At 41.5% G+C, this 25,015-nt stretch overlaps 1 protein-coding gene across 1 annotated transcript; it reads right to left on the reverse strand.

Annotated features, from left to right (window-relative positions):
- Nucleotides 1-1,803: 1,803 nt before the first annotated feature.
- On the reverse strand, nucleotides 1,804-17,425 carry nobox (NOBOX oogenesis homeobox). Its single transcript, XM_074613789.1, has 9 exons — nucleotides 17,268-17,425; nucleotides 12,205-12,947; nucleotides 8,584-8,746; nucleotides 8,364-8,470; nucleotides 7,984-8,135; nucleotides 7,730-7,866; nucleotides 6,458-6,719; nucleotides 3,702-4,018; nucleotides 1,804-2,449 (listed from the first exon to the last, which is right to left on the reverse strand). The coding sequence occupies exons 1-9, from the start codon at nucleotides 17,359-17,361 to the stop codon at nucleotides 1,992-1,994; spliced, it is 2,433 nt and encodes an 810-aa protein (XP_074469890.1). The 5' UTR covers nucleotides 17,362-17,425; the 3' UTR covers nucleotides 1,804-1,991.
- Nucleotides 17,426-25,015: the final 7,590 nt, after the last annotated feature.

A 25,015-nucleotide genomic window follows, 5' to 3' on the forward strand; every position in this document is an offset into this window, starting at 1 on the left:
ACACGGTAGCACCAAAACCGCAAAGTTCTATCTAGTGAAGCCCGTCTTGCTAAACAGTGTTGGCCGCGGTCGGAGGACGCGGGGGAGACCGTAGCTTTGGTCTCCAGGATCGGAGTCTCTGCTCCTCTGCCTGCCTGCCTTCACTCACAGCTCGCTCCACCTCACGTGCATGCGCCCACACTACACACTGCGGAAGAGTTAGTTTAGCTCTGAGAATATCTAGTGAATGTACAGTGGACGTTTGTGCAGAAATAAATGCTGCAGCTCCTCCAGACCAACAGAGGTTTCCGGTGTCTTGTGAAGTGACGGGGCTCCGCAACGAGTTACGTTATCGTCTCTGACCGGGTGCTGGTGTCTCCAGTTTCCTCCGGCGCGGTCGGGAGGCTGAAGCAGAAAAAGCCAACAAAAGGATCAGCATTGATTCATGGAGAGACCTTCGTCTGGTCAGCTAACAATACTGCCAAGCAGGTGAAATATAGAGTGAGATTGTTGTTTTAGCTGACGTGTGTCGCCTCACTGTTTTGACGGATGCTCGCTCACATTCAGGTAGCACGTGCACATGGGCGAGCGCGAGCAACAGGACACTGACTTTCGTTGACTTAACGGCCACAGGTGTTGCTGTTACAACCAATTTCTGATCCTTACAAACAGTCCCTTTAACATTACATAAGTTAAATGAACTATGCACATTTTTTGTTTTTTGAGATATACTAATTTTTACAAGCAGATCAAGTGCAAAGGCGCTTAAGACAGTTTTGTTATGTTCCGCACATAACGTAACGTGATGACGTCATCACGAGCATCCAATGTGATGACGTAAAAGACAGAAGCCTGAACTTTCTGCGGCAAAAACAATGAATTTCAACACACTGCAGTGTGGTTGTAGTTAGGGCTGGGAAATATGGATTAAATCTTCTATCCGGATATGGGTAATTTCTTGATCTCGATAACCATCTATGTCACGATATAGTTAATATCTGGTAATGTCACGATCTGGTAATGCAATAAATAAATAGTCTAAATGAAATAACCACATGGTAGAGCATATTTTTGTATATACTCCTGTGTGAATTAAATACCTTTACAAATGAAGAGTATTTTCTAATTTTAAGCACTTGAGTGCAAAATTAACATAGCAGGTTTAAAGTGAAATTATAGAGAAAAAAGAAATAAATATAGGCCTAGCCTATATCATGATAGAAACAATATAGAAAGATATATACGATAGACATTTTATATCGACATTTTTACATGCTTATCAATGTACAATATTTGTCAACAATTATAACTTCTCCTATGAAGACATCTTCTGTTATTGATTTACTATATTATTATCAGTTTATAAATCAGCCTCTTGTGGAGGAGTTGTAGTTATTGACAAATGCATTAACAAACACTCATATCTGCTTACAACAACATTATAGTGTGTTATAAACCATTTGTTGTATGTTTATATACTGCTGACAAATGCTAATTAGGGAGACTAAATTAAGTTGCCAGTTTCTGTTAAGTGAAATTTTTCTGTTAAGTGAAACGCTTTTCTCTCTGTCCTTTTCTAACTTTGTATCACGGCTTATTCGTGTGTTGGGAATCAACACTGACATTTATGATTTGTGAACATGCAAGCATATACTGATGGGGACGTGGAGAACAATTACGTTTGGCAATTAACCCACCTCCCACGCACCTCTCTGTCCGGTCCGCAACAAAATTGTCTCAATAAAAATTGTCCTCGGAGTAATAATATGCTGTAGACCATCAATTAAAATCATAGCAATGCTAGTTAAATGTAAAAACAAAGGATTAACAGAACAAGGAGCATTTATTGCAGCCAAGTTAAACGCAGCCCAACTAAGCCAGTTTACATTACTATCTCTACTGAGAACATCCTAATAGTACTACAAATGGAAAATACAGAAATACTCACACTTATGCAGGATATATAAACACGGATACGCCAAACACACTCTCACACACAAGCAAACATGCAGTCAAAAGTGTATGGGGGAGAATTCGCAGTGGAAGTGGCTGTGAATCTCTCGAGGACTGTCATACTCTATCTTGACACAAGGGGGCACTGGAGAGCTGTCTGGAGAGGCAGGGCTGACCTGAGAAGGCAGCAGGGAGGCAGCCTTGGTTGGAGTGATCTCTGCTCTGAGGCGAGAGGGCCGCAGCGTGGACACTGGAGGGAGGACGGAGGTGCTGCTGCTGCTGCTGGTGGCGGTGTGTGTATGGCTGTGTGATGAGCGCTGGGAGTTTGCATGTGAGGGCCCGTGTTCCCCCCGGGGGAAGAATAAAGGGGGAGGCAGGCTGGTGGAGGGGGGCGGCTGGTGATCTTGAGCACCCCCCAAGCTGCTGGGGTAAGTTGGAGGGCACTGAGTCCGCTGGTGGATGGCTGGTTGACCATACATGCTGCCCCATGGGTACGACTGGTACGCTGCGATCCCACCTGCAAGGAAACATGACATGAGATGTGGCAATTGAGCTTTATTGGAGGTAATTTAGCTCAAGATCAGTAGCAGGACCTCACCTCAAACACCCCTCTTCTTGTCATATGTCTATAAATGCCTTCTTGCCCTGTATACCTGTTTGTTGTTCTCATTTTTCACCAAGACTCCCCTTCTTTCCTCTCTCATCGGTCCCCTAGGCATCAACCGAGCCCAGCAGCTATTGTGGCTCTTCCCCAAAGCCTTCCCATCCTGCTCCACCAGTCTCATCTGCCAATCTTTCTTATCTCATATATATCATATTCAATAATAGGGCTGCACCAAATCTTTGCATCCAAATAATACTGGTCCTTAATCATATCGATCTCCTAGAAGAGATTTAAAATAAGGTTCTTCTTCACCTGAATTAATTTTCATTTTACAGCATATTACTCCTCTACTCTACACTGCCACAACATTCAGGAATGTTTTTCACAGGCTGTCGCTGTAGGGTGCACGCTAGCAATGTGCTCAGGCGAGTTTGGGTGAGCTTACTAGAAAATATTACGGGTTTGGGCAGGTGGCGGCAGATCATTTTAACACATTCTGTGCCACCACCACGTAATACGCTGTCAAGATGTCGTGGCCATTTCACATATTTCTGTGAGATCACGTTGTTTAGGATGCACTTGATTTGATATGCAGCGAAATGTTCTATGAGTGGAGCATTTTAGACGTCAATATCACAGACGATCATGTTCATTTAATTGTAGGGAGATTAATATTCAATTAATTGTGCAGCCAAATTTGATAAACACTTAAACTGGAGTGGTTACCATGCAACTGGAACTTTCAAGGTTGGATTTTGGCTGGGGACCTTTGTTGCAAGTCTTCCCTCTTACTGTTTAGCTCTAATGTCACTATCAATAAAAAGTGAAAATGACAAAATAAATAAAAAAGACACTTATTTGCATGTCAGTTAATGGTGTGGTCCTTCATTAAGAACAGAGTAGCAGATAAGGCAGATTCTTTGGGGGCATTCAGGAGTCCAGAAGTAAAAGTCTGGTTCATTTTCTGAGAAAACAATTTTTGGTGACTAGCTTTTCCAAGGCTTGGATGGGTATAATCTCTTTTCTTTTACACACTTCAGTGTAAAAGATGAAAAACTACATCAGAAAATATCTGGTTCTTTGAAAATAAAGTGTGCCTAAACCCCTCGAATGGTGTATTTTTGTGGCTCCACAAAAAAAATCAAATCTCGTCCCAGCGACTCACCGTGATGACCGGCCGACTGCAGCAGGATCTGTCCTGTGCTCTGGGACTGGAAGTAAGCGTGGCCTCCGGCGGAGTAGGTCACCATCCCAGTGGAGTTTCCTCCGGGGCCAAAGGTCAGGTAGGAGGTAGGGTTGGAATCTGGAGGGTTGGGGGTGAGGTAGGGGGAGGGGGTGAGGTAGGCCATGCGCGGCAGAGATGCTTGAGGTTGATGCTGGGGCTGGCTGGTGGGGTAGGAGGTCTGGAGCTGGTAGGAGAGAGGGTTGTTCTGCTGGCCTGAAGTCAGGTAGTCGAGCTTCTCCCCAAAGTCAAATAGAGAACTGAGGACAAATCAAACACACACACACACACACCTATGAGTATATAGTGTGTTACTACAGAGATACCTCTATAGTATATATGGTATGCTCAGTTACTTCCATACTGTATATCTCTGATCCAGACTTTATATCGCTCTCTTCCAAAACTAGGAGGCAGGAGTATTTTGTCATCACAGCACCCTCTTAAAGGGTCAGTTCACCCAAACTACATCAAGACGTGTCTTATGGTTCACACATACGGACTTAAAGGCTGAGACAGCGTTAAGCTGCCATTCATTTTGAATTGGACATGCCATGGCATCCCGCCACCGCCCACTGAGCTACAGATATTTTAGAAGGCGTCCAGTGGCACTACAGGACTACACTACTTTATGCAAATGTCCTCTTAATCGCACTGTGAGAAACAACCAGCCAAGAACCAGTCTTGAGCCAGTGTTTTAATGCCCAAAGAAACAGTTCATTTCTTGCCAGCTTGGGAGCCATCGTTTTAAAACAGTTTCAACAACTCATACTACATTTTTTACAAAAGACTGCAAAAAAAGCTGTTAAAACCGAACAAACCAACTGTACAACAACAACAACAACTGTACACAAGGTCCTTGTGTGTAGTAGATGGCAGCTACGTCAGAAAACAACTGTCCAGTCGGAGCAGAGTATGTACATTTTGTGCTCAGTGCAACACACGCGCACAGCTACAGCTTCATTAGAGGCCTGCCTGCTACTTAGTATCTGTATGATGACGTGTGAACGCTGCATAAGAGTCTACAGTCAGGCGAGCGACTATGAATCGACTCTACAAATTGAGGTTCAACAGGTAATGTTTACTATGTTCAGCATCTTAGTTATTAGCGTATTAGCTTGAGGCTGATAGAGATGTCATTAGTTTTGCAGGTATTAGATCACAAAACACAATACTGACTTCTGCCACCGCTCCAATGCAGTGGAGGTGAATGTATGTTGTGCTCTAAGTACTGAAAATGATAATGAATGATTTCAAACATTTAAAAGCCTCATTGTTTTTGAGACACAATGACCCAGTTACTCTACAGAACATACTGTCAACCACTCAAGAAAAATAAATGAACTATTATTTTTATTGATAGCAGTTCCAATGAAAATATATTATTTTGTAATTTGGGTGAATTGACCCTTTAAGCCTTCTAACAGCAGGACTGGAACAATTATTGATATTCATTAGCTGTGGTTACATTCGACTTTTGGACTGAGGTCTGAGACAATTACAGAGACGGACTGAGCGCTGCATCGCTCGTTGCATGTGTGAGAGAGGGAGACAGAAGGTGGACTAATGCACGCAATGTTTCTATAAGTTATTAATGATAATAATTTGAATGTCAACGTGTATGAATGAAGCTTCGAACTATTCAGTACAACCCTAATATATAATACTCTATTATAACTACACATAAGTTGGTCCATCCAACATGAATATACAGTATATCTATAGGCCTATATAGGCATATTCTCTTATCATATATTAATCATATTCATATCATATATTCACTTATCTGTGTCAGCTTCTTGAGCCGTATGTTGCCAGTGCGACATGTCAGAGTTGTGCGCTTACAGTCCTGCAGACGGTATGCATTGCCCTGCGTTACTTTGCTCTGGCTGATTATAAGATATGAAAGGAGCCTACACACCGCTTTTAATTAGCCTACGTTTTTATATTTATTTTTTTATTTGTTCCCAAGTCCGTTTCACACCGCCGGGTTACTGAGGCTCGATATGAAGTCACCGTCAGAGCTCCCATTTCTTGTATTGTGCGTGTTATAGTTGTTTTGTACAGACCAGCTGTGCAGAATATTCTCCAGTCAATTTGGCATTCACAAAAGCACCGTCAAAAAGAGAGAAACCACGCATTCACATCATGATGGAGAAATCATGCGCAGAAATAACGCAGCCAGAAAGTAATCACTTTCATTGTTTACATGGTACAATATTTCTATTAATCGGTTTATAATAAGGTTTAAACTACCGCTCTTTCAATTTCAATCAGTTTAGGCCTCTTTATTCTGATTGAGGTGTTTATATTGAGCATTTTTATTGTGCTTGAGCTTTTAAATCAAATATAATTGTAATATTAGGCTCCATGTAAACGTGGCTATTGTTTGCTTTTGTCTTTCGCTATTGTCTTGTATTGGGGGATTTGTTTTGTGCCGTGATATATAATTGTAGTCAAACCAACAAACATAATTTTAACTGAGATGTCTCCCTGCATGAACTCTCTATTATTTCGTGCCAGCTGAAACCGACTCTCCTCTATTGCCGGCGCTGTCTGAGGCATCATTATATCAGTGTTTCACAGGATCTCTGCTCCTGTCTGCAGCCTCTGTCCCCCCTGTCATCTCTAGTTCTCGTTGTCCCTGTTCAAATCATCGTCTAGTATTCATGTCAGAGTCGGCTGTGAATCGAGCTGACCTGGTGTCATTCTGCAGAGACTGGGTGTCACGATGGGCCAAGACGGAGCCACCCTCCAGAGCATCCAGGAACAGAGGTGGGGTGTGCGCCAGGGTGTTAAGGAGAGGGGGAGTCGGGTTGGCGGTGTTGTAGGTCGTTGTGAAAAGGGGGAGACTGGCTCGCCGCAGTGGGGGAGGGCTGTGCATGGGGCGGGGGTGGTACTCTGCCAACCCCCCCTGAGACGAAAGCTGGTGCTGGCCCACATCTCTCCCTCTGGATTGACCTGGGAGATAACACAGAGAGATTAAACACTGGTTTGGTTTCTGGGGAATTTGACTATTGCAACATACACTGAGTTTAAACCGAGCTCAACTCATTCATGGATTCTTACAGCATCAAGGTTTAGCTTCTCTTAAAAAAAAAGACTGGTCCATCCACAAACTGTAAGTTATGGAGTTATAAAGCCATTCATTTGACTATCAACAATAAACTGAGATCAAACGTCCCATTACTTTGGTTTAATTGTGCAAAAACAAAGATGAGAAATATTTTAAAGGACTGTGGTGGCTAACAACAACCAAACAACGAGGTCATTCATCTCAGCATGACTAAAATAAAAAAGTTTATTAATGAAACATTGTCTCCGTGCAACAATAATTAAACCTTCAGCTGTGGAGACGGTACCATTTGGCTGCTACTTGATCACATTTCACCATTATCAAACCCTGACTCCGGTTAAGGCTGCATTCACACCAAATCAGGCATAGCAGCAATACAGCGCAGGGCTTTGTGGCGGCAGTGTAACACCAAGTGACTGCACAGCGATTAACATCTTTTATTTTTCATGGCTGGGTTGTACAGTTCCGGATCGCCGGTTACGTGATTGGCCACCGCAGTATGGCGTCGGCAAACAAAGGCGTCAACCAATCACATTGTGCTGAACTGGTCGAGTAGCGCTATATTTATGAAACAACAACACGGAGGCTCCGAACCAGGACGGCAAACTGTATTACTCCTTTCAACCTTGACAAATGCAGCGCAGACCAGATCCATGCCTTCCGTCCTTCCCTTTCACAATAAAAGCCCTAGACATATACTGTTATATTTGCAGGTGAGTATTTCACATCTTCGTGTTGTTTATTCGTCTCGCCCCCGGTGTGTAAAGGCCTTTAGTCAGGTAAATAGGATAGTTCCTCAGAAACCAAACCTAACATAACCTAATTATGGAGCACAATGACCTAATAATGAGCAGGTTTTGAATAATTGTGTTAATGCATGCTTTGATTTGAACACCTGGGCTGTTGAGGCTGGCCAGCAGGCTGCTGTAGGGGGGCGGAGTCTGGTTGGACAGGGTGGGGAAAGAAGGTGCTGCAGGGGCGAGCTGGGGCAGCTTGGTAACGAAGTGATTAGAAAAACAGGGAGCTCCCTTACTGAAAAAGAGAAAAAAAAAATAATCATACATCAAATCACGCTTAAATACAAGTAATTTGCACCATGAGAGGACAAAAAAAACACTACAAAAACACAGAGGGATAATAGTGTAATACCTGTTGGATGCTAGTGTGGGCAGGGTGGGATTGATCTGGTGATGTGGGGGGCTGCTGCTGCTGCATCCAGCTCTACTCTGTCTGTGTTCAACCCTTGCTGTGATGGAGCGCTCCACTTTCCTCCACTTAGCCCTGCGGTTCTGAAACCAGACCTGGTTCACAGAATCATGCAGAGCAAGACAATAAAATGGATATTAGGAAAAATGACTGAGGATGGTGGCGAGGAAATGGAAAGCAACGGGATGAGAGGGGAGGTGAAAGAATGGAGTCGACGCTGAGACAGGGAGAGAAAACTTCCCTGTTTGCTAATTATTGTTTCTTCTCGGAGGTACATCCCCAAATAAGTAATGTACTGTAAAGGAGTCAGGGAGATTTCTAACCATAATTCTTTGAGGTGTGACACCAACTGAAGCGGCGATGACTTTCCTCTTCTCTGCGTCAGGATAGTGGTCCTCTTGGAACAAGGCCTCTAAATGCTCTAACTGATCTGCACGCATATGCACATGCACACAAACACACACAAACACACACACACAATGAAGGTCAACTATTTGCCTAATCAAATCTCAACACACCTGGGCAAACTGACAGTTTGGTTACCAGTACTGTAGAGCGTCCGTGTTTTCTTCTTCGGTGCAGGCGGAAGCAGGCAGCTATCCACAGTCTCTAATCCCGGCATCAGAGGGAAGCTCAGAACCTGGCCTCGACCCCTGCTGCTGTAACGGATGGAGCGTCGGGCCGAGTAGACCTGGGTTATCTCCATCTGCCATGAACCACAGAAACATTACTTCATCTCAGTCAAATTCAGCAGTTAAATATTGTCTGATTTACCATGTATACTCTTTAAAATTGTGATTTTTGTCAAATGTCAATAATCACATTTCTTTAAAGCCGAACACAAGTTTGGAGGATGTCAAACATTGAGGTGAAGACAAAAAGCTAGCAGGGATGTTTGTCTGCCAAAACACTGCTGAGGTGCACCGAGAAGTGCACAGTTGAACATTTGAGCCCACAAAAAGCAATGCAACAATCATTTTCAACAATAAAAGTTGGTTCACAACTTCAAAGACCAAGTAATTTATTTCCAGTCTATGTACCGCTCATATGTGACACTGATATATCTATACGAGTCTAGGGCTGTCAAAGTTAATGTGATAATAACATGTTAACGCAAATTTGTATTGATGCCACTAATTTCTTTAACACATTAAACTTTGGAGAGGAAAAACTCATGGCCGTTTTCAAATCAGTCCCTTGACCTCTGACCTCAAGATATGTGAATGAAAATGGGTTCTATGGGTACCCACGAGTCTCCCCTTTACAGACATGCCCACTTTATGATAATCACATGCAGTTTGGGGGAAATCATAGTCAAGTCAGCACACTGACAGCTGTTGTTGCCTGTTGGTCTTGAGTTTGCCCTGTTATGATTTGAGTATATTTTTTATGCTAAATGCAGTACCTGTGAGGGTTTCTGGACAATATTTGTCATTGTTTTGGTTGTTAATTGATTTCCAATAATAAATAAATACATACATTTGCATAAAGCAGCATATTTGTCCACTCCCATGTTGATAAGAGTATTAAATACTTGACAAATCTCTCTTTAAGGTACATTTTGAACAGATAAAAAATGTGTGATTCATTTGTGATTAAATGTGATTAACTATGGACAATCATGCAATTAATCTTTTAATCGGTTGCCAGCTCTAATCTATAGGATGGCGTAATGAATTTTCTTCCATTTTCAATTGATCTGACATTATTTTCTTAATTAATCGATTAAATCTGTATGGTCTATTAAATGTCAGAATAATATAGAAAAATGCACAGCCTAAAACCCAAAGATTTACCATAATCTAAGAAAAAGCAGCAAATCTTCGAGATTGGAACATTGAAGTTGTGCTTGAAAAACTATTAATTTCCTGTCAATCAATCAACTAATCGTTTGAGCTCTACTGTACTCACATTTTACTTGTGTGCTCTCTGTATTAGTTAGGTAGACTCTATCCACCACATATCCAACATGATGCACTCACAGGCCAAGCTGTGATTTTAAGGTTTAAGTTTGCTTTCCTGTTTACTTTTATTTTGTAAAGAGTGAAGTTGAGGCTTGAAATCACGGGAAATTAAATGTCTTGCTATTGCTCAACGCTATCTATGTTTATTTATCTATAATTATCTATGATTCTAGGTGGAGAGCAAAGCCTTCCTACAAAATAGAGATTATATCATGGAGTAGATACAGTCATACTGGCAAATAATGACAAAATATAATACATTTTCTCCTTGCATATTTTCAGTTAAATGAAATGATTTGACACAGTTTTAAATTATCAAATTCTGCATGTGCTTGTTCCAATGCTTCAATGAAGCTCTTTCGCCCACTGATCTCACACTACACCACACACTGAGTCAAATATTAAAACCAGGATGCTTTTTTCACAGCTGCATCATTAATATTGCAGAAGGTTGTAGGTGTGCATGATTTCATACATATTAGACTGTAATTATACATGACAAATGAGTTATTATTAGAAGCCTGGAGATCTTCATTAGAGCATGCAAACCTGTCTGTTGGGCTGAAGAGGTTAAACCTCGCCGCCAAATATTATTCAAACCCACAGGAGTTTATTTGAAAGTCTTGCAAACATCCCAAAGTTTCCAAAGATCTCCAATCTGTAAGGCTGAATTTGGGGGAAATGTGTCTAAAATGAATGAATGATTTTAGTTTGAGTATTTTAACATTAAATATAACCATCCTGTAGGTTAAATGAAGAGCTGCCACAAGGTGATACACATAGACTCAGTGGTACTATTTGAAGTGATCCAATACTGTTCTGACATAAAGTCTAATTTTATTATGTCTATAATGTTCAGTTTTTTAATACCGTCATAGAGGTATTAATTCAATCATATGTTTTATATACTGTATATGTGTATTATATTCAGAGCTGTTTCTAATATTCTTCACCCCTCATGTACGTAAATAAGGAGGACAAAACATTTGAAATATGTCTCAATATAATGTAGTCCAGCCTAACAACCCCTTTAACTATGACCTCAATAATAAACATATCATTTAATTTATACATGTCCAACAATGTCACCAAAAACTGAACATCATAAACTTCGTAAATGTAGAAGACTACAAGTTTGAAAATGAAACAAATCTGGAGGTGTGGAGTTATACAGAAGTGAGTTTACCTCTGACCGCTGTAGCCCGCTCCTCACTTGGAATGAAAAAGAAGATATCTGGTTTTGCTGCATCATTTTTGATGAGTGTATAGCTTTCTCACGGCGAGATAAACTGGCGAAAATATTCTAAATATAGCGTACATTTAAACTGATTTGACTTTTCTTTTAGGTGGCTAAAATACATTTTGCTGCTGGCCCCGCCCACAGCAGTACATTGCTTTGCTCCCATTTCGGTAACTCCTGTCTGTTTTTCCAAACTGTGGGTGTGCCGACCACCGTAGGTAATACACTGACTATGGATGAGAACCTCATACAGCCTCACTTCAAAACACCTAAACTATCCCTGTTATGCATATGGCATACATTTTGGCAAAGGTAGGATTTTTCTTTTCAAATTTTGGACCAAAAACAGTCAGACCTTTAAGTACAAAAATGTCCCCATTGAAACCACACTTTTTCATCCTACGGCCATTACAGCATAAAATCATGTATTCTATTATATCAGGCTTTCAATCTAGAGCCCTGGCTTCAAATTTGTAAGGTTTAATATTTTCCATATATTTAGTATACAGAAAATAATAAAATGTTTATGGGTTTCTTTTTTCACAACAGACAACACAGCCCTGTCTCCTAAAAATTACCATACAACTAAACTGCATTCTCAATAACGTCTTTGACATATCACAAATACGTTTGTAAGTCTGTGGATGGCCGCAGAGAGTGACGTAGTATAATGAGTGACCGTTAATGAAAGTTACGTGGAATAATAACGTTATTGCTGTAATAACCAGTATAACAAGCGTAGTTATGATCGGGACTGATGTTGGTTAAAAGATTTAACTCAGTGAAAGTGGAAAATAATATCAATATATAGTATTTTTATAGCAGTTTTAGGACACAGACGTGTTTGTCCTCCAGAAATAAGGACATAAGTTCAGGTACAATGTTGTTCACTATGTTGACATCTCATTCAGTGTGATGAAGTGAGCAGGTGATTGATAAACAGTGACGGTGTGTTCTCACCTCGAGGGGCTGTGGGCCTTGCTGGGGGAGGCTGTGAGGCAGGAGGGGGCTGTGAGGCCTTTTTGTCCCGTGAGGAGGCTGAGGAGGAGCAGGTTGGATTGGGACCGGAGGCTGCGAGGAGTACAGCAGGGGAAGAGGAACTGGAGGGCAATACATCCCTGTCCCCCCACATCCTAGGTAGACGGGATCAGACAGGTCGCAGCTGTTCATCAGTCCAATGGGAGGCTCCGACAGAGCCAAGCTTTCCTCCGAGCTCATCACTGACAACTCCTGTATCCGACTCTCCTGTTCCTCCTCAAACCGCTCACCAACATCTTTTAAACTTCTCCTGCTTCTCACTCTCTCACTCTGCTTCTTACCTCGCCTCTTCTTACTCTTTTTCTTCTCGTCTCTCTCTTCTAGACTTTTTGTTTCTTTGTCTTCTTGCTTATCAGCGATTATTTCCTTGTTGTTCTCATCCATCACCTCCTGTGCCTCCTCCGCTCTCGGCCTACTCTCTGGCTTCACCTGCTCCTCCTCTTCTCCCTCTGTTGCCATCACTTCATTTTCTGACACAACTCTCTTTTCTTTAACCTCCTCCCCCTCTTTGTCTTCTCGGTCTGTCTCCTCTCCTGCCTCTTCATCCTCCCTCTGATTAAACACTTCCTCCTCTCCTTTCCTCCTCCTCCTCCTCATCCTCCTCCTCCCTTGGTTGTCCTTTGTATCCAAATCCTCCAGTTCCTCACACAGAAGGCTTGGACAGTCTGCAACAGAGTGAAGTGAGAGTTTTTTTTTTACTTTTGTCCAGGTTCTGTAAAGCCTGGTCCATTTTCATTGCGATAACATGAGGTCAGCTATCTGTACTTTGTCTCTAAAACACCTACTATTAATCAAAACCAGACCTGGAGAAACTTCATCATGATCTTGTTTCTTGTACCAGAATGCTGCAGCCAAACTTTTAACATGGACTAAGAGAAAAAAAACACATTACACCTGTCCTTAGCCCCTTACCATTCTGCCCTCTTTTTTTAGAGGGGTCGGTGTGGGGAACAGGGGATGTTCAGGGGTAGATAAAACGTAAACAGTAGATAGAAGTGGTGTACATCATCTGAAAGCTGGGAACCTGAAGATTAATTTGAGATGCAGCTCTCGTCATTGTGTGTCAAGTTGTTCTGGTCATCGGTCTCATAAGTTGTTGCAGCAATTTTGGGGATGATGCCATTTGTGACAGATTTGGTGCTAAATTTAACCATTTTTTACCATTCAAGAATTGATAAAAAATGATCAATAATCCCTCCAAAATACCACATTAAGACACCAAGACCTTGAGGAACACCATAGAAAAAGCCATGCTGTGATTTAGTTTAAAAAACTTTAGACATTTGAAGATTTCTGCAAGAATTGCATTTTTTGGTGACTGGATGGTGAGCACTTCTGTTCTGGAAACTGCTCAGAAACCCCCTTATTGTCAATCTAGCTAGGAAAGCCATCCATTCTCTGAATGCTCTAGGTCTGTAGTTTGTGGCTGTAAAGTTTCATGAGGCTGTGATTATCCTTGAGGTCACCACAGGTCATTTTATACAGTGAGGTCAAGTTTAAAAAAATGTCCTCACTACAATGAAATGGCTACCATGGGGATTAACATCATCACACATGAATACAATTGGGCTCATTGGATCCACAAGGGTCTCAGCTTTACAGTGATACAAAATTAATGCAATTGTAAGACTGTTTAGGGACCCCGGTATGCAGAAATATTCAAATACACCATTTTAGAACAGGCGAAACTATAACATTTATACTTCATTCAAAAGACTGCATGGTTTTTGCCCCAAACTGCATGTGATTATCATAAAGTGGGCATGTCTGTAAAGGGGAGACTCGTGGGTACCCATAGAACATATTTTCATTCACATGTCTTGAGGTGAGAGGTCAAGGGACCCCTTTGAAAATCGAGCTTGAAAACTCAGCCCGCAACAACCTCTGAAAGACGCCAGCGGGCCGTCGGAGTGTTAAAGGTCACATATTATACTCCATTTAAACTAGTTATTATAGGTCTCAGACACCTCCAAACCATGTCTCTGAAGTTTTTTTTTCAAAAAAACAATCAGATCATGCATTCCAGCATGTCTCTATAACCTCTGTTTCAGCCCATTTCCAAAAGTGCTGATTTCTGTGTCTGTAGCCTCTGTCTCCTCCCACTCTGCTCTGATTGGTCAGCGTTTTCTGTCAATCAAACGTCCTCAACAACAGCGTCACCCTCCCCCTCCCTCCCGGAGAAGCTCTCTCTCTCTCTCTCAGAGAGAGAGAGAGAGAGAGAGAGACGAGTGGAGAGATAGCAGCTAGAATAAAGTTTATAAACCACTTTAAAGTTTATAAACCAGAAACTTCACCCAGCGCACGTTACCGGAGGAATCTGATCAGAAATCGGCGACACATGATGAACATCTGCGGTCCAGATTCCAGGTTTTCCTGACGGTTTCTCTCAGGTAAATAATGCTGTTTATATCTCTGTTAGTTAACTCAGTGTTTACCTCATGCATCAACTCTGTAAACCGTAAACACACACTCTGTTTTACGTCTGTCTTTACAGATCCATCTGTGAGAAATGACCGACAGAATCATCCCAGAGGAGAGCAGACAGCTGAGAGCAGATGGCTCTGTTTACATGGAGATACAGAGCTAACCCGGTAGCATGTAGCTAACCCGTTAGCATGTAGCTACATGCTAACGGGTTAGCTACATGCTACCGCTATGACACGGTGTGTAAACACAGCGACCATCAGGGTGGAAAATAGAAGATGTGAAACAGTAGTCAGTTCATTATTTCTGCTAAAAGATAAATGTATGGAAGATTTTACATTACTTTGCTCAAGTTCGGTTGAGGAGGAGAGACAGTGACGCGCTGTGGGGCGGGGTCAGCTACTGAAGGTTCTCTCTGGTTCGACCAGGAAACCCTCACGTGGCTTGCATTTCTCTAATGACGTCAGAATACAAGGAAAAAAGCGAATTTTTTTTCTGCACCCATTTCCGGACAAACGGAGGAGGAGAAAAAGAGAGAGGATGGTCTTTTATGATACTATGGTGGCCTGTAGACACACTGGGGACAGATATTGATGTTTAAAAGACATGGAAAAGTGCATTTTGCATAATAGGTGACCTTTAAGGGGTATCACCAAATTAGCTTCCTGTACTAGAACTGACTTTAAGGTTCCTTGACCTGCCTTGCCTTGTTCCACCATAAGTTAGACACTTAAAAGATATGAACCACTCATCAGTTTTTATGCTCCCAGTTGCAGGTATAAGCTCCCTGAGGACTCCAATTACTTTTAAAAGAAGCTTTAAAACATTATGTATTTCTGTTGCCAATGAAGTGTATAACATCCTTTCTAATAGAATTACTTATGTGTGTGTCTTCCTCTTTGCTTGTTGTGAACGCCTACTATCAATAATATTACTCTCAGTATTTCCTTATTGTGAGGGAGGAGAGCGTCTGTAGTAACTCAAATTCTTTGCATTTGCCATTTCATTAAGTCAGGGAACAGCGTGACAGTTACAGCATTGACATGTAATTGCCAATGGGCGCAATGCTTTTACATTTTTCACATCTGAATTAACGTTTGAATATTTGTCAAACATAAAGGAGGGTTAGTCTTCAAAATTAAATGTCTAATGGCTTTAGCATTTTTTAATTGCCAGAGAATGTGCATAAAGTATTATGAAAATTAAAATTAAATGGATTATTCCATTTTAATTTTAATTGTGACTTGAAATGATGCATTTAAAAATGCTAGATTAAAAGGAACAGTGTGTAACATTTCAGGGGATCTATTAGCAGAAACGGAATATAATATTCATAACTGTGTTTTCATTAGTGTATAATCACCTGAAACTAAGAACAGTTGTGTTTTCGTTAGCTTAGAATGAGCCCCGCCATGTTTCTACAGTAGCCCAGAACGGACAAACCAAACACTGGCTCTAGAGAGGGCCTTTCACGTTTTTACGTTACATGAAGGCCACCGTAGTTCTCTGACACGCTTGTTAAACTGCGGTAAAGTACGTGAGCCACAGAGTGCAAAACCTTGGTACCGCCATCCACCATTTGACTTCCATTGCTCCTAAAGTAGCGTTATTACGGTAAGGATGGCTTCTGAGCGAGGTGAACGGCGTTACCACAGTTTTGCACTCGACGGCCGCAGTCTTGGAAAAGGAGGAGTGAACGGAGGGTTGGTTGCAATCTGCAACCACACCACTATAGATGTCTAGTGGTGTGGTTGCACTGTACCTTTAAGTTACAGTATCTATAATGCATTTTCATTTTCCAAATTTGAATATTGTCAACCGTAAAGTGTGATAAAGAGTGTATGAAAATGAAATGTCAAATGGCTTTTCAATTTTAATTTTAATATTTTAAATATTTCATTATAATACTTTAATATTTAACATATATTATATATTATAATGCCCATGCTATAGTGAAAATGAAAATTGCATTATTGAATTTAAAATAATTTTGACCCAATTAACGCATATGTAAGTGCTATTGTGAGATTACATTTTAATTTAGTCCTTCAAAAGCTTCCATACTGAAGCTATATATGCTGATTATTTCACTTGAAAAAGTGCTTACAGTGTAAGAAATAAGTTGATAATGTTGGAGGAGTTCTTTCCTGAGTCATGCAGTGACCTGCAGGTTGAGTAAAACCTGATAAAAGTCCTCCTCACGAGGAGCTGCTGCCTGCAGTGACTTAATGAGTGTCCCAGGTGTGCAGCGCCTCGTGCCACCTCACCTGACCACTAATTAACTCTGAGCTGCTACATGTAGCTGCAGCTATAAGCTAGCTCACCTGTCCCCATCTACCCAACACCGGGTCATCAATGTTAATATTAATAACGAGTTTTAAGTTGTCTCTGAGGAGCTGAGCAGCACTGGGAGCTGCAACCTCACAGTCAAGAGCTTTAAATACACACAGAAAAAGTTTTAAAAGTCTTTTACAAAATGACACAAAAGTCAAGTAAAGAAAGTGTTTGGTCGACAATGAAGCCAATAAACCAATAAAACAATTAAATGTCAGCCTCCTTACCATAGTCTTCTTCAGCTAAATCACAGTCTTCCTCCATTGCGACAGTCGAAACCAATAAATTGCACCAATAATCAATTAAGCAGCTCAGGGTCATGAAGCTAGTCGCTGCTGGACTGGAGGCTAATGAGACTGATTGATTGATTAGCCTCCCTCTATCAGCACTGGAACTGAACCAGCCAATCAGGGACCAGACTGTCAGGTAATGAGGTCAGGTCACGTGATCTATTTCACCCCTCAATTTACTATATTAAAGAAAAGTGTATGGTTTTTAATTGTTTAATATGACAGAAGTCTGACATTCTGTTTTAAGTCATAAATAGATAAAACTAGTGGCTCTCAACGTCTTTTGTTGTGGGACCCCTTACTGAAAAAGCATTGAGTTGTGAGTAGCTCCACTAAAGAAGGATTTCTTGTCTAAACTTAAATTACAGTTCAAGGCCCAAAGAGGTAAAATGATCCATAAAAAAGCAAAGACTGAAGAAAAGTACATTATATTTTAGTCACAGGGGAATTTTCTAAGCAGGAATAGTTTTGATACGTTAAGTACATTTTGGAACATAATGGAATATTTTTACATTGTGGTATTGGTACTTTTACTTCAGTAAAAAATGATGTATAAATGATCTGAATACCTCTTCCACTACTGATATTCATAGTACGCGTGGCACTCTCTTCATTGCTTCTATGGTATAACTATAATGAGCAGTAATGATAATATTTCTGTTGGGACTCGTGTTTAGTATCTCTGTGAAATTGACTATTATTTTCACAGGTATTTTTTGTACGATTGGGTAGCCTATAAAAAATGAAAATCCATGAAGCCTGTAATTAAAAATAATCATACCACTGTGAATCATATCTCCATAAAATTATACCGTAGGTTAATAAAAAGACCTCAAACGCATTGTAATGTGTTGGATTTTCAGTGCAGGTTCACTCAACTGTTAAACACTGACAGTTTTTTTTCAGATATTTTATTCAGACATTTATGTGTCGTAAAATCTCAAAACACCAGAAAACTGAAGCAAAGGCTTTGTGGCTGAAGAGTATCAAGACTTTTGTGACCAATTCAAGGAGTGATTTTTTTTAAAGGCCTTAAAAGGTGAAAATATGGAGTAATTTACAAGAAGAAAAGCAAAAGATTTAAGCATTAAAGGAACAGTGTGTAGCATTTCAGGGGATCTATTAGCAGAAATGAAATATAATGTTCATAACTATGTTTTTATTCACCTGAAACTAAGAATCGTTAGCTTAAAAGTTTTCGTTATCTTAGAATAAGCCTTTCATATCCACATAGGTAGCAGGTCCTCTTCATGGAGTCCACCATGTTTCTAAAGAAACACAGAACATACAAACCAAACACTCGCGTCTTTACGTTATCTGAAGGTCACCGTAGTTCACCGACACGCTTGTGAAACTGCGCTAATGTGAGCTGCAGAGTGCAAAACCGTGGTATCGCCAGCCGCCGTCTGACTTTCCGTTGCTCCTAAAGTAGTATTATTATAGTATGGATTGTCTCTGAGAGAGGCAAATGGCGTTAATCCAAATGTTTTTTTCTGTTTTCCTCTCAAAATAATACTCTTGTGACTCAGAGTTGTCCTGGGAGTCCTTGTGGGGGTTCAGTGCCTCAGATTGGGAACCACTACACAAGGCTGATCCTTTGAGCTTCTTATTCCACAAAGGCCTTAACAGTGCCAACAAAAGTCTTTGTATAATAAAGTACACATATAACAGCTCACTATTATTCAGTAATATACAAATAAGCTATATATAGCTCCCAATCCAAACAACAAATGCCATGTTAAAATAAGGTTAAAATCAGGTTTTCTTGCTTCAGTTGTTCCACTGTTACCCACCAGATGGGGTACTGACTGGACCCCAGGCACTTCAACCTTCTTCTGTCTACCCCAACTCCTCTGTCCTACCCCTCCCACACAAAACAGGGCTCACATAAACACCCTCCTCATCCTCTGTGAGCGGCACATTTCCATATCAGCAGCAGCCGTCTACCCAAGGCCAGGACAGCTTGTTGTCTTCTCTGCATCCTGTGAAAGGCCATCTGCAGACTCCCCAGTACTCCTCCACATCAGGTGACCTTGGTTTCATCTGGTTTGATGCAAAGAATATAAACTAAACTGAAGACCCATTTAGAATAATTTCCTTTTCCTGTGTGCTCACAAATCCCCACGGAGAGTTTATCTAATCACTTCATAAGTACATTTTTAGGTGATGACTTAAGAATAATAACATCTCTGGCTGTTCCTCCCATGAGGGCCTGCTGAGTTCAGTAAGTGTAAATAGGCTGTTAAGAGGCTGTGATCACACACACCCACACACACACACACACACACACATATATATATATATATATACAGTACATATACAGTAGCTCTGTCAGATGTAGTGTCAAGGCATGCAGTGTAATGTTACTGGGTCAGAAATGGTATGAAGTCCGAGCTATTGCTGGTGTGTGATAACACCAGAGCGAGACTTCATGTCTGCACGCGAGTTCTTTTGAAGGTATGTTACTAAAATATATTCTCATTCTGCTTCAAGTGCTTCACTGCTGAGTCCTGAGTGACCAACAGATCCTGGGCCTCAAATTTGAGTTCAATCCAAACAGCACCAGGGGGGAGTTGAGTCACAGCCAAGACCAAGGATCGGAAGGGTCAGCTCACCCACATTACAAACAATAAAAACATGTTTTTTCACTCACATAGTGGTATCTATCCAGTAATGCAAACCATATTATTTAAATTTTGAAATATCTGTCTCTGAGATTTATTCCTCCACCACAGCAAAAAGAATGGAAACAATGGAAATTTCATTTGTAACGCTCACAGCATTGAAAAATCCTATTTAAATAATTCAATAGTAGTGTGTTTTTCCAGCTACAATGTCCTGGTTACGTTGGTTTAATCCAACGACCACACTGACAACAGTTTTCACTGGAGATACAGTACTTTCTACCAAGAGACGTTGTAATGTTAATAGCCTTTTCTCTGGATTAGCAAGAGTAACCACGACATTATACCTAATAGTAATACTGTGAGCACCACAAAATGTATTAAAGTAGAAGCAGAAATGTCACAGACAGATACTGGGCAAATAAAATTAAACCATGCACGGCTATGTCCTTAAATGTCCTTTTAATTTTAAGAAAATGTGCATAAATCATTAACCCTATTAGACCTATATTAAACGTGCATTCAACATAACATTGCATTGTGAGATATGAGTAAACACAATCTGTGTATATAACAAAAAATAAACAGGGGGATGTGCAGTGCTAATGTTAATTATTTACAGGGTGTTATGCATTTTTAAATATGTAATGATGTTTTCAAAATATGGTGTGAAAACGGGCTATATGCATCTAATAAATCGTGGTCTATATCAGAGCTGAAGCATAGAGGCAATGTTGATATCTGTCTGTTGCTCAGTGGGTACCTACCACAAGAGTTTTAGTAAGAAATGTGTTTTTTAAGTCAGTGAAGTCACGTTAATCTGTGTAGAAATTTGACTGCAGCTTGTATTCAGGGTTGGAGAGAGTATTGATGAAGTCAAGGCTATGGCGCTTAACTAAAATGTTAGTCATCTGGATGAGTTGTGTTTAGTACATGAACTGCTTTTCTAAAAACTACAGGTACATTTGGAGATAATAAAAAAGGGCAACAGGGCATTCTGACAATGTTTTGATTTTATATTTCATTCCTCTCCAATTCTCTGTCGCTCCCCAACATAGACACACTCTTTCTTTTAGAGAAAAGCCAGCAGTATGAGCTTCCTAAAATGTAATATTCTCGTGATTTATTCAGTAATGTAATAAAGTGCTTCAATCCATTCACCCATTATCTCTACCTGCTTATCCTCCAGCGGGGTCGCAGGGGGCCGGAGTCGGTCCCAGCTGACATGGAGCGAGAGGTGGGGTACACCCTGGACAAGTCATAATTATATTAATGAACAAAGATGGATTACTTTGACCCCTAGAGGCTCCGCAAATTCCCAGGTTCACTACATGTTAATTGGTTTTAGTAATTTAATTAATGGTGCATTTTGTGAGGGAATTAGCACAACTAGGGCGGCACGGTGGTACAGTGGTTAGCAGCACTGTCGCCTCACAGCAGGTTCAAATCCGGCTTGGGCCCTTCTGTGTGGAGTTTGCATGTTCTCCCCGTGTTAGCGTCGGTTTTCTCCGGGTTCTCCGGTTTCCTCCCACAGTCCAAAGACTTGCAGGTTAGGTTAATTGTTGACTCTAAATTGCCCGTAGGTGTGAATGTGAGCGTGAATGGTTGTCTGTCTCTATGTGTCAGCCCTGTGATAGTCTGGCGGCCTGTCCAGGGTGTACCCCGCTTTCGCCCAATGTCAGCTGGGATCGGCCCTGAATAGGATAAGCGGTTACGGAGATAATCAAATTACACAAACAGACCCCAGATAATCTGGAACCAGGTCGTATTGCAACACGTTCTCATCCCAACTCGTCACGCCCCTTGGCGTCAATTTATTTTTGCCATCAAAACCACTATAGTTATTGGCGTCACTTTCGGTTTAGGCAACAAAACCACTATAGTTAGGTTTAGGAGAGAAATACATGATTGGGTTTAAAATTACTACGTTTGTACAGTGAAAATGACACTGAACGTTGTAAACAGGGGACAAACCAACAGCTGATTTTAACATGACCCATCCACCTCCGCTGCCGCACGCTTGGTGTCTTTTCGTTCTTTACTACGTCACTACATTCCCGGCGCACTTTCTCAGACGTTTACTGTTGCCGCGGATGGGTTTGCATTGCATTGTAGTTAATGGAACGCTAAGTGAGTTTCATACCAACGCTAAAGGGTACCTTGTGCGTTGGTATCAAATGCCAACGACCATGACAAAGCATCAGTATATAAAACCCTGGGAATGGGAACGGGTGGAGTATTTTTCCAGGACAGGAATACTGGTTGGTTTCTAGGTTTCTTTTAAATATGGAAGCTGCAGTGCGTTGTCTGGTGTGTGCACTGTACTTAAAGGAATAGTTCGACATTGTATAAAATGCCAGGAGTCAGATGAAAAGATTGATACCAGCTACAGCCGGTTAGCTTAGCTTAGCATGAAGACTGGAAACAGGGGGAAACAGCTAGCCTGACTCTTTCCAAATGTAATAAAGTCCACCTGCCAGCAGCTCATGTATTATTGAGAGCAGATTGGACACTAACGGCAGAATGGAAAATTACAGGTGTCTTGATTTATCTACTTAAATTGAAAAAAAGAAGAGAGGACAAGAGAGAGAAGAAAGACAAGAGAGGACAGATGTACCCAACCAGGTTTTTTATTTGGAACAGAGTGGCAGATTAGTGACAGGGCGGTGGCGTGGAGGATCCGCCTCCTCTCGCTCACTCAGCCAATGACAGAAACTCAGCCTTAAAAAAATGCAAATGTATAAAAACAGGAATGGGAACAGCAAACATAGAGTAGTGTAGCCTCCGTTGGGCTTCACACACACACACACACACATACACACACACACACACACACACACACATGCCTCCACTCACACACTTACAAATTCACCCTCTCTCACACACACACACACACACACACACACACACACACAAACATACACACGTCTTATTTGGCTACGCAGGCTTAGATGGGTACAAACACACATGTTTACACTTTGACAGTCACTTTAAAAAAGACAGTACGTGTTAAGATCATTCCTGCCTGTGAGAAAGTGGCGTGTTGTCTGTCCGTCCGTCTGTCCTGCGGCAGAGAGACAGACAGGCAGACCGTCGGACAGTGAAAAGACACAGTCAGTGTGTGTGAAAGCCACTGTGAGGGACCAGCTGCCCCTCATTCAGCAGTGAACAGACGAAACACTCGCAGACGCACACACACACACACACACACACTCACGTCGACAGGCTAGTCAGTGTACACAAGAGTCTGCTGTGAAATACCAAGGTGAAGCATACACACACATACACACAGGTGGCGTTTAGATGAGGTGTAGACACACATATTGGCGAGGGGGCAGGCGACATACACACACACAGGAGTGGAAGAGGTGTGTTACCTGTCTGTGGAAGAGCGTGAGAACTGCTGGAGTAGGTAAACACACACTCGACCACAGTACATTCCAGCTTTAACTCACCCCTCTTTTCTTTCAAAAACACACACACACACACAGGCATCCACACACACTCAGACTAGTATAGTTTTGACTCCCATGCATTTTTGTTCTACAGTACTGAGTATAATAGAAGCTACTAGCCCAGTCGCACTGGTGTGGTTATTGTTACAATCTCTTAGATAGAAGCACATCCCTCCTCCTCACGTTCCCCCTCCCAAACCGAACCCCGTCCCCCCCCGTTGTCCCCTCCCCAAAAAAAGAGTCCAACAGAGAGTTGACCCCATAAACACTAACTCAAAGTTTCCTCTCATAACCAAAGCTTTGATGACAAAAGTTATGATTTTGACCGAGTTAGCGCACGTGGGAGCAACTTCCCGCGCGGATTCACACTTTTTTCATTAAAGCCCCTCTCGCCTTCCCAGAGGCCCCTCCCATCCCCAAACAGAGAGCCAATGGTGGAAGAAAAACAAAGTGAGGCATGCTAAAGGTGCGTGTGTGGGTGTGGGGGGGTTATCGGATGACGTGATGACTAGTTGTGCTTTTACACAAACAGACCAAACGCTAAACCAACCGGCAACTGATCGATAACTAATCAATAACATATTGAAACCACCTGATCTTGCTCATATCACAAGTGATGACTATCACAATGAATGACGATGATGATGATGATGATGATGGGTTTGATATGTGTTTGAAGGTCAGTATACTTAAAGTCTGTGTGGTGTATTTAAATGCAAAGTTATATGTCTGCACTTACTTTTGTGTGTGTGTGTGTGTGTGTGTGTGTGTGTGTGTGTGTGGCTGACGAGAGCACAGCTCATCTAACGTGATGGCGGATGTGATGAATAAAAACTCTTCATGATCATGCAGATGGTTAGTGATGCCAGAAAGGATACGCTGATATTTACATATAAACTTTTTTTTTTTAAACTGCTAAATACACATCCTCCTGTTTAAGTATCATTATTATTATTATAACGGTATAATTATTATTATTATTATTTTTCACCATCCAGCCCAAAACATTGATATATTATTGGTTATTATTACTATCCGTAACTAGTCTTTGTACAGCTTAGAGAGGAGCAGAATGGCCGCGTGAATGAGCAAACCTCCATGCGACCAGCCGACGTTTCCACAGCGGCTCCTCGACGTTGTGAAACACACCGAGGGCTGAGCGCTGTTTTCTGGTTGGCCGAGCACAGAGAGAGAGGTCAGAGCCACCTTCAAGCAGATACAAGTGTGTGTGTAAGCATGTGCATGTGTGTAAGCGTGTGTTTATGTGGCGGTATGGATGTGCCTATGTGTCTTTGAGCACCAGAGGGATGGAAGGCACAAAAGAGACCTTTCCTCTCACCTTTGACCCTGGGCTCTGTGCGGCCAACCAGACGCTCTGTGTGTTTTCGGGGGGTGAGGGGCCGAGTCGAAACCATCGCTCTCGTTTTCTTTTGTGTCTCGCTCGGCTCGCCTCGCCCCTCTCCTCTTTCTTTTCAGCCTTTTGCTCCATAAAACCAGAGGAGGAACTCTTTTTTTGTGCTGGACAACACAGGTTAAGAGCTTGTGTTTTGTTTTGTTTTTTTCTTACAAAATAATCATATCATTACATACAGAACAAGAGAATCTG

The sequence above is a fragment of the Sebastes fasciatus genome, chromosome 17, assembly GCF_043250625.1.
Source record: "Sebastes fasciatus isolate fSebFas1 chromosome 17, fSebFas1.pri, whole genome shotgun sequence".
Classification (NCBI taxonomy): domain Eukaryota; kingdom Metazoa; phylum Chordata; class Actinopteri; order Perciformes; family Sebastidae; genus Sebastes; species Sebastes fasciatus.

What these genes read in the sequence shown, in the direction of transcription:
- nobox (XM_074613789.1), bottom strand. Translation starts at nt 17,361, where the DNA reads ATGACCCTGAGCTGCTTAATTGATTATTGGTGCAATTTATTGGTTTCG. An exon ending in CCCACACTAGCATCCAACAG is followed by an intron (nt 7,867 to 7,983) that starts GTATTACACTAT and finishes TCTCTTTTTCAG; the next exon opens with TAAGGGAGCTCCCTGTTTTT. An exon ending in GCAGTCGGCCGGTCATCACG is followed by an intron (nt 2,450 to 3,701) that starts GTGAGTCGCTGG and finishes GTTTCCTTGCAG; the next exon opens with GTGGGATCGCAGCGTACCAG.